The sequence below is a fragment of the Chiroxiphia lanceolata genome, chromosome 4 (genome assembly GCF_009829145.1).
Source record: "Chiroxiphia lanceolata isolate bChiLan1 chromosome 4, bChiLan1.pri, whole genome shotgun sequence".
Lineage (NCBI taxonomy): Eukaryota > Metazoa > Chordata > Aves > Passeriformes > Pipridae > Chiroxiphia > Chiroxiphia lanceolata.
The window spans coordinates 63,999,101-64,018,721 of record NC_045640.1 but is presented as its reverse complement, the minus strand read 5'-3'; the positions used below and the strand labels follow the sequence as shown (position 1 = coordinate 64,018,721).

At 40.7% G+C, this 19,621-nt stretch overlaps 1 protein-coding gene across 1 annotated transcript in view; it reads left to right on the top strand.

The window, feature by feature from the left end:
• Nucleotides 1-19,621, top strand: part of RNF150 (ring finger protein 150) — a 119,300-nt gene that overhangs the window by 62,798 nt on the left and 36,881 nt on the right. Inside the window, exons 2-4 of the mRNA XM_032685918.1 lie at nucleotides 5,921-6,171; nucleotides 12,872-12,943; nucleotides 13,359-13,441. Coding sequence (XP_032541809.1) covers nucleotides 5,921-6,171; nucleotides 12,872-12,943; nucleotides 13,359-13,441 — 406 coding nt within the window. The remainder of the gene's footprint in view (nucleotides 1-5,920; nucleotides 6,172-12,871; nucleotides 12,944-13,358; nucleotides 13,442-19,621) is intronic.

Genomic DNA, 19,621 nt, shown 5'->3' with positions numbered 1-19,621 from the left:
TTGTGCAGAGCAAGTGCTGCTGAGCTCACAGGAAGCACCACCACCGCTGCTGGCAGCACCCACGGACCACAGGCTGAGCCTGGAGTTGAGGATCTGGAGCTGGGGATGGGTAGGATGTCAAATCATTCAGATTTGTGTTTGTTTTGCTTTCTTACAGTAGCTGCTGGTTACTGAAGTAGATTCTTAAAAATGAAATTATTTCTTCAAGAAGTAAAAGAAGAGTTGCTTAGGTTCTTGAACCTTCCTGCAAGGTTTCTGTTCCTGGGCTCTGAGCAGGACTGAACACTCTCAGGGCAATTTCTGAACTCTAAAATACTGTTTGAATTTTCACTTACAAAATCTGGAAAAGGAAGCACTTCAGTGCTTGATTTTGATCTACAGCATAAGAGAAATCTTCATTTATATCTTGATGTGATATCTTAGAGAAGACTCTATATGCCTCTCAAATTGGAATTCTATTCAAATAATTCAATGAATTTCTCTGACTGAGTTCTGGCTGTTGCCAAGCATGAGGAATTAAACTGTCTATTCTAAGATGTGTCAGAAACATCACTTTTTAGAGCCTCCATCAAAAACTGACAAAAGATTAAAGCAGCAGCCCACTACTGCTGGACCTGACTGCTAATGAGGAGAGGACTGTGTTCATCCTTGAAACTCCCAGAACAGAATCAAGAAATATCACAAGTTTGTAAGCACAGCCTGCAGCCAAGGTGTGTAGAATTTATGTACATCCTCTGGATGTAAAATCTGCTCATTTCTTGTAAAAAAAGCCACTGTTACTGAACTAAAGTATTTTCCTCTGTCACCAGGGAATAGATTGTTACCCTTGAAGTTGGCAAATTTTGCATAAAGGCAATACCAGCTGACACGTATTTCCATAGCCAAGTACTGTGTGGAGAGGGAAGATTTGTAGAGGGTCTTCCAGGTCTTTTTCCAAAGTGCACATCTAGAGCTGTTGAAAGCCCTCTGATTTCATTGCTGTGTCGGAGGGTGGCTGACACCTGCTGTAGTCTTTCTCTCCATCTTCCCTATTAATTCCAGAGCCACTCTTTGTAAGTGAACAAAGTAGCCACAGCTTGGTGCAGCTCTTGTGCCACCGGCGGATGAGCCACAGAGCCACATGTTTGGCCCAGTGACTGGGAAACAAGCCAAGCCTGGACACAGCTCTCCAGCCTGGCTCCTCTGGAGCCAGCCACGGCAGGACCTGTCCTGCACCCATTGATGGATGTGCCAATGGCCCTGGATGCAGAACCCAGAAGTGGAATAGCTGCCTGAAGACTGGCAGCACATTTTCTCCACCCGGAAATATTTGATTAGGCAAATACACTTCAACAAGTTAAAGTGACTTAAATCATCCCAAATGCCTGTAAGTTCTACCTTACTTGTTTGGTTATTGGCTCATAAGGAGGGAGCACTGATATGTTACATGTTTCTTAAGCCAAAAAAAGAAGAAAAGAAAAAAAATCCATTCACTGCGGCCTGAATACCTTTGATTTATGAATCTCTGATTCATCTTGACAGCTACTTAAAAATTCATGTCAAACTCTGCATTAATCTTGGCCAGAAAAAGAAAAGAAATGTGTTAGGGAACCAGAGGGCCACAAAATGCAGTTCCCACTGTGGGTGTGTTTAATGAAAGGCATCAGTAGCATTTACCTCGCCAGAGAATCATCAGTAAATGTTACCAGATACTTTCTCTTTTTGGACTCTGTTGAGCAAATGTGTACTTGGGCATAAAAATGAATCTCTAACACTGATGTCTCATGGCATTATTTCCCTTCTTTAATTTGCATGCTTTTAATATGTGTTAGAGCTTCTCATATGAAACTGAGATAATACAAACATTTTGTTATATAAGGTAGAAAAGAGAAATCTATTACTTTTTTTAAATTTTTTTTCATCCCATTATTGAGCATAGATGAGATTAAAAACATAGCTTAATGATATGATTGATAAATAGCATTCTCTATAATGCCTTGGAAAAATGATCATAAGCTTAGTAAAATGCCTGAAATTGATATACTCCAATAAATAAAAGCAGCTGCTTTCCTCTTGCAATGACTGTGTCTTCTGCTTTGCATTTTGAAACGCAGTTTTATTTAGTATGTATCCATGGCAATTTACTTAGTGTCCTGTGTGTTTTAAAGGATCTTAAAAGGCCCTAAGCTCAAGGTGGCAGAGGCTGGGAGGCCCACTCCCTGTCAGAGGTCAGGAGGACAGAGCAGAGAAGGGAGGCGTGTGGCTGCACTCCTGTTCAGAGCCAGTTATGTTTCCACCATGAACTAAAGCCAGAAAGCTGCACTGTTGCTTAATCAGAAAGGGCAGGTGATGAAAGACAGGAATGAGGTTAAATCTGTGCAGGAGATCACACAGTTTTTTCTCCCTCTTTTTAATTACTTTGCTCTTAAACAAAGATAGGACGTTACTGTGGGGTGCTTGTTTTAGTATTACAAAAATACCAATTTCAGAATTGAGCAAATGAATATGATTATTTACTTGCAGCATCTCATATCTCCAGAAATATATTAAAGCTATATTAACCATAATTAAACACAATTAAACATGTTGTTGAAGTTTTTCAAGAAACGCAGATTCGAGATAATTAAACAGTTAAGATAGTACCTATATTTTCTACTGAAAAAGGGGTTTTCTGTGTCTCCATTTTTAAAGGCTATCAGGTAATATTCATACAGTGTCCCAAATTGTATTGAAGATGATGTTAAAGGTCTGTACTGGACAAGTCAGTGGGTCTGAATGGTGGGTTTTGAGAACAGTTGAATAAATTCATTTCAGTATTTTTGGCTGCAGAATTTTTCACTGTGGTTTCTTTTTGGCTATGTGTGAGGTTGTTGCTTTTGTATTCCTGTAGAGTGAACTTAAAATTTTTATTTCCTTTGAAGAAGGGAAAAGAACAAAGGAACCCATATGGACAGCTAAGCACTGCTCCAGACAATTTGTCTTATTGACTGCAGGAAAATTACTGGCGTGGCACCAGTGCCCTTCTCAGCCACTTTGAGACTTGGCAAATTCTCCCTAGGCTGTTAGGGTAATGTTTGCATTAGCCTTTTGTAATAAACAGGGATCAAAAGAGTTGCAAACTACTGTAAAGGTGGACTCTTGCTAGAAAAAAAATAAAGGTAAATAGCTGAAAATTATTAATGCTTTATGCAGAATTATCAGCAGAAAGGTAAAGTTTCTGACCGTGGATATCTAAAACTGTTGACTTGGCCAGACTATTGATTTCCCCCTATTCATTGACAGACCTGTTCATAATCAGGAAAGTGCTACGATGGAAAGTCTCACAAGAGGAAGAGTGGTGGTGTTTACACTTCTACTCTAAGACTTGAGAGAGGAGGGGTTCAGTTCCCAGCTTTGCAGCAGGTTTTGTGAGTAGCAGCAGTCTGTCACAGCTATTTCAGTACCTCCAGGCACCCAGCAGAATTTTATAGTTTCCTCCACAATTAGTGTTTTCTACAGAACACCACCCCTGTCTGCTTTTGTATATCCTAAGTCCTACTAAGCACCTCCTGATCTATAGCATCCAAATACATTTGAAAATCTGGTTTCTACCTCATGGGAGTTCTAGTGAAGAAATGTCTGAGCTGGGCCATGAAGACTAGAACACAGTGCTGCCCTGGTGAAGCTCATGTTGGATACCAGCTTGGAGGGAGGGGGATGCTGCTGGAAATACAGGTCTCCCTCTCATACCTCCATTTGTGGCTGAGTGATCCCTTCCCACCTCCACAAATGTCCCGACACAGGCAGAGCTTTCTCCTCCTGCCACAGTCAAAATACAGATAGCCATGAGATTAGCAACATGCTGGCTGATTTCCTGGAATTTCAGCTGAAATTCTGAAATCCCACCCCAGCATTGCTGTCTGGCTTCAGCAACTCCTGTTTATAGCTTTCTAAGTGCCAGTTTGTGATCAGTTAATATGCTGTTGTTTCTAGTATGTTTCTACATTACAATACATCCTGTTTGTCCTTAGCTGCTTAGTACAACTCAGGATTTGACTACTGCAAAACATGGTTTAGGTGTAAAAATAGTCTACATGCTTGTTTCATGAAGTAAAAGAACAGAATATCCCTAATATTAAACCATAAACTAGAGATAGTTTATTTGTAAGGCCAGAAAAAGCATTTAACGACCTGCTAAATCACAAATCATTTCATACCATGTATTTCACGGACACAGGGGACATAAAATTATGAAAAGAAAATTGTTTCAGCAATGTGTGACGCAAGTAAAGTCAAACAGCGCTGTATGGAAAGGAAAACTGGTGCAGAGTCGAGGATAGATTGGTGGAGGGCCCTGTTCACAGGGTCATGGCTTTAGAAGGCTTGGCAAGACTGTAGGAAGTCCTTGCTTCATCCCATTAGTGGGATTTTGCTGCCTCAGCTGCACTGACTTGCATCCTTGTTGGGGCCATGCTGCAAACTGTGTCAGAGGCTTATCTGGGCTGCAATAGCATTTTTTTTGTGGAATTAAACAATGCTCTTGACTTTAAACCTGTATCAGTTGGAGAGTCCAGCTCCCAGCAGGGGCTCCCAAATGTCTGTGTGGGCTCGGGCTGTGGGGCTGCTGAGGACACGCTGAGCTTCTTTTGCCCCTGCAGCTTTCTCCTGTTGCCAGCCTGGGGTGAGGGCAGTGATGCTTTGGTGTGCTCAGGTTATGAAACCCTGTGGGAATCTGTGATTGAAAGTATTTCTGATCTGAATGCAGAGTTTGGAGGGGCTTCTCTGACAGACTCATGACCCTGCAAAGTGGCCTGTGATAAATGTGTATGGAATGTTGGATGCAGCACAGCTCCCTTTCTGCGGTGTTTACAGCAATATCATCTTGATAAGCCTCAGTAGTGCTAGAAATCTGTGTTTATGTCAACCCATAAAACACATTTTAGGTATCTCACCAAGACTAGTGTGTAGAAACACACTGTGTAATGGTTTAGGTTGAAACCTTCACCAGATCCATCTTCTGACTTCCTTCTTGGTAAGCACGAGGGGAGAGCAGAAGAAAGCACAGCTTTCTTGTTACTGTTTTGGCAAATTTACACAAGTTAGGGGTCCAGGCAATCACCAACTGTATGAAGTTTAACAAGTGCAGGTGGCAGACTCTGCACCTGGGATGGGGCAACCCTGACTGTGTATAGACTGGGGAACGAGAGGCTGGAAAGCAGTGCCACAGCAAGACACCTGAGGGTCCTGATTGATGGCAAGTTGAATATGAGTCAGCAGTGCCCTGGCAGCCAGGAGGGCCAACCATGTCCTGGGGGACATCAGGCAAAGCATCACCAGCCAGTCGAGGGACAGGATTGTCCTGCTCTGCTCTGCACTGGGTTGGCCTCACCTTGGATGTTGTGGCAGTTTTGGGCACCACAGTATAAGAAAAGTATTAAGCTGTTAGAGAGTGTTCAAAGGAGAGAAACAAGGATGGTGAAGGGCCTTGAGGAGAAGCCATGTGAGGAGCAGCTGAGGGCACTTGGTCTGTTCAGCTGGAGAAGAGAAAACTGAAGTTTTCACTGCAGTTACAACTTCCTCACAAGGCAAAACAGAGGGGCAGGCGCTGATCTCTTTTCTCTGGTGACTGATGACAGGATCTGAGGGAACAGCATGAAGTTGTGTCAGGGGTGATTTAGGTTAGATATTAGAAAAAGGTTCTTCACCTAGAGGGTGGTTGGGCACTGGAACAGGCTTCCCAGGGAAGTGGTTACAACACCAAGCCTGACAGAGTTCAAGAAGTGTTGGGGCAACACTCTCACGTGCCTGGTGGAATTCTTGGGTTGGTCCTGTGCAGGGCCAGGAGTTGGACTTCAGTGATCCTTGTGGGTCCCTTCCAACTCAAGGATATTCTGTGACTATGATGGCCTTTTGGTGATCCCTTGTTTTACTTAAAGGTTCCTCTTCTCTCTCCATCTGATAGGTTTAGAAGATGTTGTAGCAATAATGATTCCTGAACCCAAAGGAAAAGAGATAGTGAGCCTCCTAGAGAAGAACATTACTGTGATGATGTACATAACCATCGGGACACGCAACCTGCAGAAGTACGTCAGCCGGACCTCTGTGGTGTTCGTCTCCATCTCTTTCATTGTGCTGATGATCATCTCGCTGGCGTGGCTGGTCTTCTATTACATCCAGAGGTTCCGCTACGCAAATGCCAGAGACCGAAATCAGGTGAGCAGGGCTGGAGTCACTGATTTGTGTTTCCAAAAGATCCCCGCGGGGTTCAGCTTAGAAGTAAAAGTTGAGGAAGTTATGAACGTGTGGAAAAACAGACAAAGCAAAGCAAAAAATACCAGGAAAGTGAAAAGAATAGAGATGTAAAAACTTCTGCGTCTGGGAAAAGCCAAGACTTCTGTCCATATGGGTGGGATTCAGGAAAAAAATTAATAATGTATATATATTATGGGGGTTTTTCCCAGGCAAAACACACAAGAAATAGACAGAAACTTGATGATGTTTATTCATGAAAAGCTTGTTTTGGTGCATATAGCCAAGTGACATAGCAATGTATATAACCAACAACCCTTGAGATTACAATGATGACTAAAATACAGAGGTATGTGAATGTCTGTGTCTGAAATAATGGTTCACGATAAGTGAAGAAAGAACAGAATGTGTTTTCGTTTTCATACTTCTTTAGAAGGGCCTTGGGCTTGAAAGGCAAACGTGTCTCTCTTCATTTGACAATGATCACTGAACACACTGTAGTGATAGCTACCAATGTTATTAAATGTTATTATTGGTATTGGTTTTGGCATCTTGTCCAAACTCCTTGAAAGAGATACAAAGCCTATAGGGCTGGAGAGAAGTCAGCAGTGGGAATGAGCCCTGAGTCCTGAGCCCTGAATTTATAAAGCACTGTCCATCTTTGTGGTAGTTCAGCAGAGAATAATAATAGCAATGATAATAATAAATTTAATCTGTTCTTGTCTGGATACAACTATCTCAGCATCAGCAGAACTGGAAAGCCAAGGCTTCTACATTTCATTCTAATGGTACACTAGAAAATGTTATCAGTGTATGAAATCTGAGGAGATAACCATTTTAATGCAGAGAAAAAATGCACTATAATTCAGAGAGGTTTCTGAACCCTCAATAAATTACTTTCAGGGCCAGGAGGGTTGCCTTGCTTATTCTGCAGAAAAGGTAAAGCTGAGAGTGTTAATAATCATCTTGTAGAGAAAAGTACAGCCGCACTCTCTGTAACATATACTTGATTATAGGAATCCCTTGCCCTCCCCCATTGAAATTCAGGCATCCTCTGAGATAGAGTGCAGCTGCTCTGTATTTACAGACAGAAAGAATATATTTTCCTTTTAAATATACGGTCTGAAATTTTGGATAGCAAGAATGAGACTATCCCAGCTGGATTTTGAACATCATTGGCAGCAGATTCGCTGTGACTGTAATGGCTGTTGTAATTTTTAGATGCTTTGTCTGCAAAAGCACATGGCTGCCTAATTTGTGTGTGTAAGTGTGCTTTCAATCAAGTAATTATACAGGCAGATTAGCAATCTAAATAGAGATACATAAACATAAAACTCAGCAAAATAAGAAGCTCAGTCAGGTAATGTGAGGTTTGGAACTGATAGGTTTATATGTTCAAGCAAATTTTCTTTTCGGTGTTTTCTTTCCAAGGTTTGAGTGAGACTAACATGTGCACAAGCAGTTGTCCTGTGGAGAGGTTTTAATAACTTTTATATTTTACTAGTTTTGTTCTTCAGAAGAATAAGAAAGCATGCCTCCTAAGAATTTTTTTTTTCTTTGGCCACTTTGGCACAATAATATGAGACAAACTAGAATGTCTTCATGCCCTTTCATCATGCAGTTTTGTCTGACGTCTCTTCTAATCTTTCTGTTAACTCTTTTCATATGAAAAATGGCAGCAATATACAAAGCTCAATGATCTGTGTTAATGCATTGCTGTGGCTTGTTTGTTTTGTTTCTTTTAGTCCTGGCTATGGAATATAATGATGTAGTTGGTTCAGAAGAGCTCATCTTGCTCTTGGCCTTTCCATGAGGGTTCCACACTGTTCCCTGTAAAGTTCTGCCTTTTTTTTTCTTTAGCACATTTTCTTGTAGCGCAAAGATAGGATCACAGATTTCTACATTAATACCTTGAATATTCAGATATATACAAAGAAAAACTGTTTGTGTGGCTTTACTGGAGCAAGGTTCTTTTGTCATTGCACTCAAAAGCTTTTACCGTTATAACTTGCACACGTCTGTTGGTATGAAGGTGTTGTGCTTACTTGTTGGAGAGCCTAGCGTGGGTTGGAAGCACCTTCATTGCTGACTAACTTCAGAAGAGATGCTTTCTTTCTATTTGTATTTGATGTGTTCAGGCTAAAGTGTATCCACAGGCTGAAATGTTTGGATAAACAGAGGTGAAGGGGGAGCTAGCTGGTCTGTTGAGAGAAAGTCGTGCTGTCAGTTCCTACCCCACAGTGTGATGAATTTTAACTATGCACACTGAGTGCCCTGTTCTCAAAAACCTGTCACTCATTTATTAGACTTCAGTTAAAATAATTTAAAAGTGTTTAAATTAGTTTTGTCATCTGAATTATTTAAAGTCACACAGTTTTTAAAACAAGGGCTTGTGAGGCCCTATGCTTTCTATGTCAAATAAGAACCTATGCCTATCTCTTTGCTAACCTGTGCCAGGCGTGGGATTTCGAGGTTTGGCTGATACTGAGTTTGCTACCAGGGGCTCTTCAGCCTCCTGTGGGTTGATAGTCTGGGTACTGTGCTGAGAGAATGGGACAACGTGTCTGCAAACCATGACTGGCAGAAAAAGGTGTTCTCTCAAAGCAGGAGAAATGTTGCACTGTTACATGAAGGCAAGATATCAGAACATCTTTCCTTGGTCCCTGTAAGTCTCCCTAAATCATCTTCCATTTTGCCTCTTCCAAGCTGACTCATTGCAACTGTGTCTTCCTTTCATGAAAAACATCATGTGTCCTTTTGTTGAGCCTCATTACTACCTTTGTCTAGTCCTATTATATATGGGGACCCTCCTTTCCGGGTCCACTTCCATTCTTGCACACAACATAAGTTTCTGAGCAAGCAGTAAATCCAAAAGGAACTGATTTAGTTGTCCATCAAGAAAGCAATGAGTGCAGCTAGCAAAGAGCCAGCTACAAAATGGTTAGATATCAATTTTTATTTTAATATATTTAATATTTAAGAGTACCTCTAGCACAGACAACTGTACAGTACATATGGAAGTAGAAGATAGATAGTAATATTCATATGGAAGAACATTTTTTCTTCTGACATAACAAGATGTCCAGGAAGTAGGTGGTTGCCCTGATAATAATCCTTTTGATATGAAGAGGATAGATTTGTGTAAGAAATGCATAGGCAATCTGTTTCCTCAACAGCTTGTTTGAGAGAGTTTGTAAAAAACTGTGAGAACTGTTTGCATCATGAAACATCACGTTGCAGAGCTAATTAGAAGTAGTTTGGAATTATATGACAATTACAGAGCCAAAATCACAAAATATTCAAAAGTGCCAGAGATAATTCAGCAGAATGTGACTTGCTTTCACAGCCCTGTAGCAGGCAGGACACAGACTTAACAACAACCAAAAAACTAAAAATCAACCCTGTCAGTGTGTCAGATTTCATATTTCATCAGTAATAGTAAAGTTCTCTTGCTGTTGTTTGTGAGATGGGAAGATGACGAGGAGATGATGTTCCAGTGCCAGACTTCTTTACCATATTTCTTCCGTGACATTTCTTTCCATTGGCTTCTTTTTAAGAGGAAGTTTTCTGCAAGGTCATTTTGAAGCTGAGTGGGCTTCATTAGTTTGGCAGGACAGTGGAAGCCAAATCAGGTAGCGATTGCACTGGGGTTTGGGAGGATTCCATGCATCCTGCATTACTCTTTAGTATGTGGCTGTCAGCATGTGGAGCAGTTATCTGACAAGGAAGATTGCTGGCTGTGGCTTTGAGAGTTTTGGGCCACTGAATAGAAACATCAGTCTTTGAAGCAGTTTTGGGAAGATGCTTCCCACAATGGAGTCTGCAAATTTTAAATGTGGACAGGAGATGTGTCTGAGACCTTGTCCCAGTGATGCACTTCATTTTGCACAAGGCACAGGGTGATCTCCTCCTTGCAAAGGTGATAGTTTAGTAAGGACATTAAGAGAGAAGAAGTTACTGTAATTCTTTTTCTCTAGCATTTACGGTCATTCACTTTCTCAGGAGCACATAAGTGATGCTTTCCATGCTGCTGTCCTTTCTTTTTAACTAGCATCCCCATTTCCATAAACCCACTGCGTCTCATATGTTTGACTCCTTCCAGTCCAGTACTGAATGTTGCAGCCATGCTAATGAGATTATGAGATTTATGATTGTAAATCTCTAAGCCTCACTTTAAACCCTTAGACTATTGTAATGCCTCTTAACTTTTAGGAGATATCATTGGTTATTGATAGCATGCCTTGCATTCAAATGGGAGAATCCTTTGCAAGTATGCCTTTACTCCAAGATATTCCTGTTCTTTGAAAAACTAAATTACTCTCATTTGCGTGTAAGTCATGAACTTTTCTATTTATGATAGATAAGAGAAAGCAAACATGAAAACAAGCAGATCAAAGATGTACATGAGTTTTTAATCTTGTCCTTTCCCCTTCAAGTGCATGCAAAAAAGAACTGAGACATTTCATTAGTTTAAGTAATAATAGTGATAAAAAGGAATCACAAGCAATTTCTGAAACAGGACATAATGGCTCTTGTCTTGCTGTATATTATCAGTCTGTCTTTGATTTACATTAAAGCACCAAATAGCTGGCAAGAAATGTTTCCAAGTCTCATCTGATCCCTTTATTTAAGGGACACTGTGAGAAAAATGGACCACAGAAAGAGATGTTGTATAACTGCAGGATACTCCCTCACATGCAATAATTAGTTATTGTGGAAATAATATATAAATCTCATATGATAGCCAAGATTGTTTTCACCTCTTTAGCCAGATCCAAAATTGCTCTCTGCTTTCAGTATTGCATGCATTTTGTCAGCTTCCATGTCTTTCCAATCCAATAAGCTTACTCTCTAAATTTAATTCAGTGATTTTAATTGAATCTGAAGAACAAAGTGGTAATTTATTAGTCATATCTGTACGGTGATTAGGCCTGAACTTACAAACTACCTCCAGCTTCCGTCCATTTTTGGCTTTGTGCTCTCACCCCCTCCAGCTGGAAACCCTTCCTGCTGACCAGTCCCTCTGAACTCCAGCACAGGCAATGTTCCCAGCCAGGAAAGTTGAATGTCTTCTGAGTCACCAAAGGCCCTAAGTCTCTCTCCTATCTAACAACACATGGCTGGAAACATGGATGGGGAGAGGAGGTGAACGGAAGAGTTCAACTGGTGGCAAATTGGGATGTGCTGTATTATGAACTGTTACAAAGCTGACAAGAAGACATTAGAGTAGGTGTTACTGCCTGGAACTGTATGACAGAGGCATGAAAAAAGTGAGAAGTGACCAGGAGGAGGGTCACCACTATGATCTGGGAACAGGAGCACATGGCATCTGAGGAGAGGTGAAGGGAGCTTGGTTTGCTAAGCTGAGAGAGGAGCAGAGGAGGAGGAGAGAGTCTGCTTCCAGCCTTCAGCTGCATAACGGGTGGGCGGAGAGGAGTCAGAATCAACCTCATCTTGGAGGTGCACGTTGATGGTCACAAATTACAGCGAGGGAAATTCCATTGATATGTTTAGAAAAGAAAAAAGACAGAGATTGGTTAAGCGCTGGAACAAATTATGCACAGAGGTTGTGAAATCTCCCTTCCTGGAGATATTCAAAACTTGACTGAACACAGCTCTGGCTTTGAAGTTGACCCAGCCTTGAGCAGGGGGCGGCTGGGAGTACATGACCTCTCAAAGACTTTTCCAGCCTGTGAGTCTGTCTCCAAATGGCCTTGTCAATGGGTTAGCACAAGTGAGCAGCCAAGTCCTTGGAGCACTGATACAGCACAAGCTCCGTAGCACAGGACCCCTGAGCAGTGGTTGTATGGACTGCCCTGCAATGGTCACAGCGTCTTGCAAGGGGCAGACACGTCCATCTTCAGCATCTGAGAACAGAGTGTTTTGCATCAGGCTGTTATTACATACTTTAATCCTGAGTGGCTGTGACCCTGTTAGCTCAGTAATGGTGTTTTGGAAATATGGGAGAACAGTCAAAAATGTCACATGGTAACCAATTTATGGTCCACTGGAGGGAAAGATAGAAAGGAGAAGAATGAGCAAATGGTTATATATGGATAGGATGTTACTGCAGGACTATATAGTGCTTTACCTGCAAGTCAACTGCACATGCTTTATCCTCATTTTTATACTTTGCATTGCTTTTATAAAGTAGGCAACTCTGTATTGCGGGAAAAAAGAACAGGAGAGACTTTTCACAGTTTTTGTGGTTAGCAAATTAGCAGCTCACTTTCAGGTCTTACATCTTGCTGAAGATCATGAACTATCAATGAAACAATGTACAAATAAAGTTCAGTGTTCACTTTGCTTACTGCCTAGTATTTTTTTTTTTAAGTGTCACTAAAAAAAGGGAGGGAAGAAGTAGGATACCCAAATAGTGGACTTGTTGCATCTGTTGCTACTCACTGCTGTAGTTTAGTGCCAGGAGGGGCTCACATGCAGTCTCCACTGGAACTCTATCAGAGTAGTTTGGCCTCATCTGCTCTGGGTTACCAGCAAGCCTAGAACACCTACTGTGGCCTTATTATGAATTATTATGTTTATATTTATACACTCTCCTGTTCCATGTACAGTCATTTGCAATTGTTAAGAAGGGTAGGGAGAAAAAGTGATGGTTTCTGCATGAAGAGTTGCTCTTTTCATAAGATCAGATTTTGTATTACAGCGCCGGCTTGGAGATGCTGCAAAGAAAGCAATCAGCAAGCTGCAAGTCAGAACGATCAGGAAAGGAGACAAGGTAATTTTTCAAAATGCTTGTTACTAAATGAAATTCAGTGCTGAGGATTCTTTCAGACCTCTGGGACAATGAGGCAGAACAGAAATGGCAATTGCTTATTTAGCTACTGTGTCCTTCAGGTGGAGGAAGAACGTTGGTAAGCAAGTTATGTGGGGAACAGAGTAGAAAGGGTGATTCAATAAAGATGCAACAAATCCTTGAAGTTAAAACATGCTAACTAAATCTACATGCTTCCCAGTGCAAGTTTCTCGCTGGAAACATATTGGAAAATATGACTTGCTGGTCTTGAAATGCAGTTACTGGATTTGCAACCTACTTCAGTGGCTGTTTTACTTTGTCACATAGGCTCTTGTATGGAGAGATGAGCTAAGAAAAATAAAAAAAATGAAAACTATGAATGTTCTCTTTCCTGTAGGAAACTGAGCCAGACTTTGATAACTGTGCTGTTTGTATTGAAGGCTACAAGCCCAATGATGTTGTCAGGATATTGCCTTGCAGGTAAGTTGAAGTTGCTTTAGCTCTAATAATCTCTCTACTTCAAGACAGTCTCTGTTCTCACAGTTTCACACTGATGAGATTACCTGAGAGCTGGGGGAGGAAAGGGGAGGGTGAATTTATTATTTGGATCTATTCAAAATCTGTTGTTAAAGATATCTGAAATGCCTCTTTATTCAGCATGAAGTGAAACAGGTATTAATGGTGGTGAGACCTTGAGGGTTTAGTATGACAGTGAGAAATTTTGTCTGATCTGGACCTATTACAAAGGTCTTCGATAGGATTTTTACGCTAAAGGTTTTGATTCCTCTGTTTTCCTCATTTTTTTTTTCTTAATCAGTCCAGAATAAATGCCTTAGGAGAATTTGCTTCTGACTTCAAGGTGAGGCCTGGCCACAGCAGACACGGATAGAGCAGGCTCCTGCTCCCCATGGAGCTACTTCTTTTGCTGTCCTGGGCCATGTTCAGGCACTAAGAAAGGGCTGACTTTTGTCAAAAAAACCCCCAGTCATAAAAAGAGATATGCTGAGTAGAAACAGTAAAGCAAGGTGAGAAGAAGAGCTTTTCAGTTTATTGTTTTTCCTTTTTTCCCCTCATGTGAGCATGCCCTGTGCAGAACTTACACTTGCAGTGATGTGAAACAGGAGCAGAGCCTCTTGCCACCCCTGTATTCGTCTTTGTGCTGTATTTCACAGCTATATTCATCTTTGTGCTGTTGTATTGTCATCTGTGAAGTGACATGAAGAATTTCTCTAAGGAAATCAATTTCTTAGGAAATTTCCTAGGAACACTGGTTCCTCCAGGAGAGCAACAGCAAGTGTTTGATTTCCCTAGATATAAGAATCTTAAGTGCTGTACATGCAGAGCAGAGGTTTTTATTTTTTTAATAGAGCTTCTTCCTTCTCATGCATCATATTCACTGGCTTGAGAAACCAAAATACTTGTTTATTTTCCTGCTGTGTTGTTCCCTAGTAGATATTTGAATGTTACAAGCTGTCCATTTCTGTTAGTTCATGCAACTCATTAAATCTGTTTACTGTCATCTCCAAGTGGCAAACAAAAAGCAACAGATTAATCATAAATTTGACCTACTGTAAATCCCCCACAATGACAAGTCACATGTAAACTCTTTTTTTGTTTTACAAACAGACACAAACACATCATCTCGTGAAGCAGAAATACAGGGCAGTGAGAAATTACCAGAAAATATGGACCTTGGTTTGACATCAAGCCTGTTTGCATAGAAGCAGAATAAAGCTTGGAAATTTTGCGTGTTAGAGACAGGCAGTGTTTGGAGGTAGTTATACAACATCTTAAAATATGTCTAAGCTTTAGCTTTCACTTGTGTGTCACCTCATAATTCAATAAGACTTTGTCATGCACAGCGTTGAGTCAAGCAGAGTGGATAGGAAACACACAGTTAACAGGTGGTGTTCAATTCTTGGCTGACTTAAAAGGTCGCCTAGAAAGTGACTCACGCTGAAAGGGTAGAAGCCGCAGAACTGTCTTGTAAAATACTCACAGTTTGAGCCTCAGCAGTCTGGAATTATAAAAACTCATCTTTCTCAATCAGCTACTTCACAAACCCTGGCTTTCCAGCTACACAAGTTGTGAGGGCAGTGTTTTGCGTGTTCTCATGTGTTTGAACTTCTGAAACATGAAATGGTAGTCATGACTCTTTCTGCTGTTGACAGTCTTGTCTCCTCATTAAAAAAAAAAAGATTAATTTCTGTGTCTGTGAAGTGAGTAGGAGTGTGTTATATCTTGATAAAGACCTACAGACTCTGTAGTTTTCTTCCTCCAGCATCCTCAGTTAAACCGTGTGCAGTTTCTTTATGTGGGAACATCATTAGACTGCTGTTTAATAAAAGGCTGGCATGTCACCAAGCTTACAGAAGCCAACACCATATGACACCAGTGCTGGCTAACCTTGGTGTTTCTATCAGAGATGTAGAAGGTTTTATCTGCAAAGCAAAATATGCCCCAGGAGTTGCACATGAAAGGTGCTGCCCTGTACTGCAGGTAGTACTGGGAAAGCCACTGCCGGCAGGCACACTCTATATAAAGCCCTATGTCTCTTGAGATTTCTCTTTAAGACTCTCTAAGACTTTTTAAGAGCCTGAATCTCCTAAGAAATTGGTACCAAAAGTCTACCTGCTGGTATTGCAGTGGGTGAGCTCTGAAGTCAAATAGCTACATGTTTACTAGGACTTAGGCTGTTTCTCCAAACAGTCCTCTTTTCTGCTGGCACTGGGATAACCTGTTATGTACCCCACTCTGAAAAGCTCAGAGGAGAATTCCAGTGAACTCGTGCTTCTTCCTCTCTGTCCTCTTCAGGCAGCTCCCACAACTGACTGTATTAATAAACTTCACTCTGCAGAGTGTATTAAATAAATAAGGAGTGACACTTGGTAAAAAAAAAAAGAAAAAAGTGTTGACTTGCAGCTGGTTTTATGTTTAATGGTAGCAAACATCACTGAAGTTGTCTTTGAGGGCACTGACACACGATCAAATGTGACCGAGTTCGTTGTTCCCAGAGTGACATCCTTGTCACAGCCCTGGTTCATTCTGCTTGTCCTCCGTCTCCAGCTTCAAAATGCTGTTGCCTTTTCTGCTCTAGCTTTGGAGAAGTTACTGGTGCTGCTTCCCCCAGCATGTGCCTTTTACTAAACTTCTACTAACTGCTAAACTTGTACAGAGAGGCAAGACATTTCTTTCAACATTATCTCTGCTGAGTTCCTCATAAGCTTTTTTTTTGGCTGTTTCATTTCTCTCACTAATAAACACACTCTCTGACCCCATTCCAGCTCATTCTCTTCCCCTGAACCTTCACTCTATGAACAACTGTGATTTCAGTCTGCTTCACTCCTGCTTTCTCTTTTTATTAGCTTCCTTTGAAAATTATTTCCTAGCACACATTCTTTCCTTTGATTCCTTCCTCTCACCTTCATCATCATCTTCTTTTATCCTTCCTTTTACCTCAAAAATAAACAAATAATACCCTAGATGCACCCCTAAAAGCTCAAACCATCTTGTTGGATACTACAGTGCTGCTCAGTCTCTCATCAAAACCCTTCTCAATCCCCTGCTTTAGCCCTATGTCTAATCCAGGCAACTGATGCTCTTACTTACTAGGGATGTACCTCTCTCTGCATAGATGAGACTAGGAGTAGAAGGCAGGAGGAGAACAGTTTCCCCTAACCTGGAAAAAAAAGCTTCTCAAAATTGTTGGCAAGCTGAAAGCTTTACAATAGTTTTACTACAGTCATCATTATAATTTAGGGCTGAAGTCAACATGACTTTTTTTTTTTTCTTGGGTAATTAAAATTGCAGCTTGAAACAAAGTGTAAATACATTTCAAACAAAAGTAATCACCAGTTTAAAAAACATGAAGTGCTATTTAGATAATAGTAAATGGAGTGCTCTGGGATTTTGAGGTTCTTTTTCTTTGTGCTCTGTGAGCCGTGTGCAGTCACAGAAGAGTGCAGGAGGGATCCCAGGAGGCTGCCACCTCTGGAACAGCACAGGGACTCTGGCACGCACGTGTCATTCTTGGGAGCTTTTTCCAACACACTCTGCAGTCTCCCGGGATGAAGACTCTGCAAATTCCCCTGATAATTTGTTGCACTGCTTTGTTACCCTGACTGTGATGAAGCCTTTCTTATTGTGTAGCCTGGATCTCACTTGCTGCAGTTTAAACTCATTATTGTGCCTCTTATCCCTAGGAGAGGGAAGAGCAGTTGTTTCCTTTCCCCTCATGAAAGCCTTTTTGTATGATGTTGTTGCAACATCTCCTCGCCTTCCTCTCTGTCAACTAATCAATTACAGTTCTTTTGAGAAACTTTTCAACCCATCCCAATCAACACAGTTTTGCAACACATGTGGTTGCACACAATAGGGAAAAAAACCCAGGGTTTCTTTTCCAGGTTTGACTTTGATTGTCAAAGCCATATCCCAAGCCTGTGCCTGGAACATCTCTCTCTTAGTTTCTCCTTGTATGGGTCATTACTTCTGAACTCATCCGTGATGCCTCTGTCTTCTCCTTCCATTTAAAACTTGCATCAGCCAGAACTGCAAAGGGAGAAGGATTTTTGTTGCAGTTGATCTTTTTAGGTCTTTATCTTACCATGTGATGGTGAAATACTGCAGTTGCTCTCTCATCTTACCTCGTGCTCCTTGAATTTGGGTAATGGACTGATCAGGACATCAAGCAATTGACAATTTGTTAAAAGCCATAAGCGTGTACATAGTGCTATAGCTAATAACAAAGAAAATAAAGTTTCAAGTCCAAATCTGCAAAGCCTGCCCCCGTGCTTCTCTTCACAAATGTTTACATGTTCAAAATAGATATTATGAAAGCTCTAATTGTATAATGCAGTACAAAAATTTTAAAAGGCAAATCTTTATCTGATTTTCAATAACATTCCATTTTTCGATAGATTTCTGTCAAATCAAGTTCCTTCTGTTGTGCATACTAAATCTGAAATTAGTAGATTCATAATAGACTGTGGTACATTAGTATTGAGAATTGCAAAGTGACACAATCTGTCATGTATTTAAATTGCTTGGCATTGTTAGGACTTATTTTAGAATATTGCTTTTGAAGCCAACTTCAGGAGCACTGAACTGCAGTTTTTGAAGTCTTTAAGTCACGAAAGTTCCAAGCTTTTGGTGATGAACAAACATCACAAAATTCTGCAAAATGAACCCCAGTTTGACTGAGGCTTTCAAAGCTGGAACTTGAAAAGAAAAAGGGATTTTCTAGTCTATGGTAAAATGTCTTAATAGAAATTATGGTTTTTTTAATCCAAAACAGATTTTGGAAATCTGGAGTTTTTTCTGAGAGAATAATTATCTCAGATTTTGTAAATGCGTGGATTATTTTGGCACAGACATGCTTCAGATGTTTGCCAATAAACGTGTTTGTTTATTAATTTGATTATATAGTTAAAGAAAACCAATCACTATCAAGAATTTCGTAATTATTTCAAATAGCTGAAAGGCAAGACATTGACTCTCAGTACCCTCCATGAATTAACACACCCAAGAAATTCTGTTGGTCAGGCTTTTTTAAATGTAAAATTACACATGCCTGAGAACTGTATGCTTTCCCCTATTCAGAATGCTTATCTGATGATGTGCTGAATATGTCCCTCCTAAGATAAAAGGAAGGAATTGTTAAGCAGGACAGAGACCAAAATCTGGTACACTGTGTTGTTATCCATTAAGTCAGGTCTTGTTTGGAAGGACAGCTCTGATCTTTAGTAGCTTTAGTAAAGAAGTGGTTTAAACTTCAAGTTTAAACTTCACGATGCCTCATTTGCATTAAATCGTGTTGACAAACAGGGTCAGACGAGGTTTGACCAAGTTCAGTATTGCAGCCAACTCATATAATTAGACTGGATCAAACTCCCAAGAACAGATTTGCCCTTTCCCATGGTTGTGTGAAGTGATATCCAAGCACAGGAATGTGATAATGTGCAATGTAGCTCTGATTCACAAAGGATCCTTTTTTTTCCTAGAAGTAGAGAGAAAAAACACTGTAGTGAAAAGGATAAGATTATGAGATTTCACACAGTTTTGACTTTGAATTTCTAGTATTACTTAGGACTGCAGTCCTCTCAGAAGCCAAACAGCTGCTCTGTTGGCCAATAGCATGTTAGTAAGAGCTGGGGTTACAAACCAGTATTGGTGAAAGTGCACTTCAGTATCTTCCATCAAGCTGGAAGTGCATCCTGTTGTGTGAGAGAAGCTGCACCATAATACGTCTGCTGACCCCTTCAGCTGAATAAGTAGCACTTAAGTATTTAACATTATTTTGGTACATTAAGTGATTCTGGCTTTCTCAGAGATGGCATTTCCTTGTAGAGGCTGGTATGTGCCACAGTCCAGGCAGAGCCTTAGAATCCGAATTGTTTAGGTTGCAAAAGACCTGTAAGGTATCAAGTCCAAACATAAGCCAGCACTGCAAAGTCCACCACTTAACCACATTCCCAAGTGCCACATCCACAACTCTTTTAAATACCTCCAGGGTGGTGATTCCACCACTTCCCTAGGCAACCTGTTCCCATGTCTGACCACCCTTTTGGTGAAGAAACGTTTCCTAGTATTCCTAGTAACAGAATGTGCTCACAAGAGAGAATGCAATCTGTCAGTCAGGTTCGAGCACTGAATATATCTATA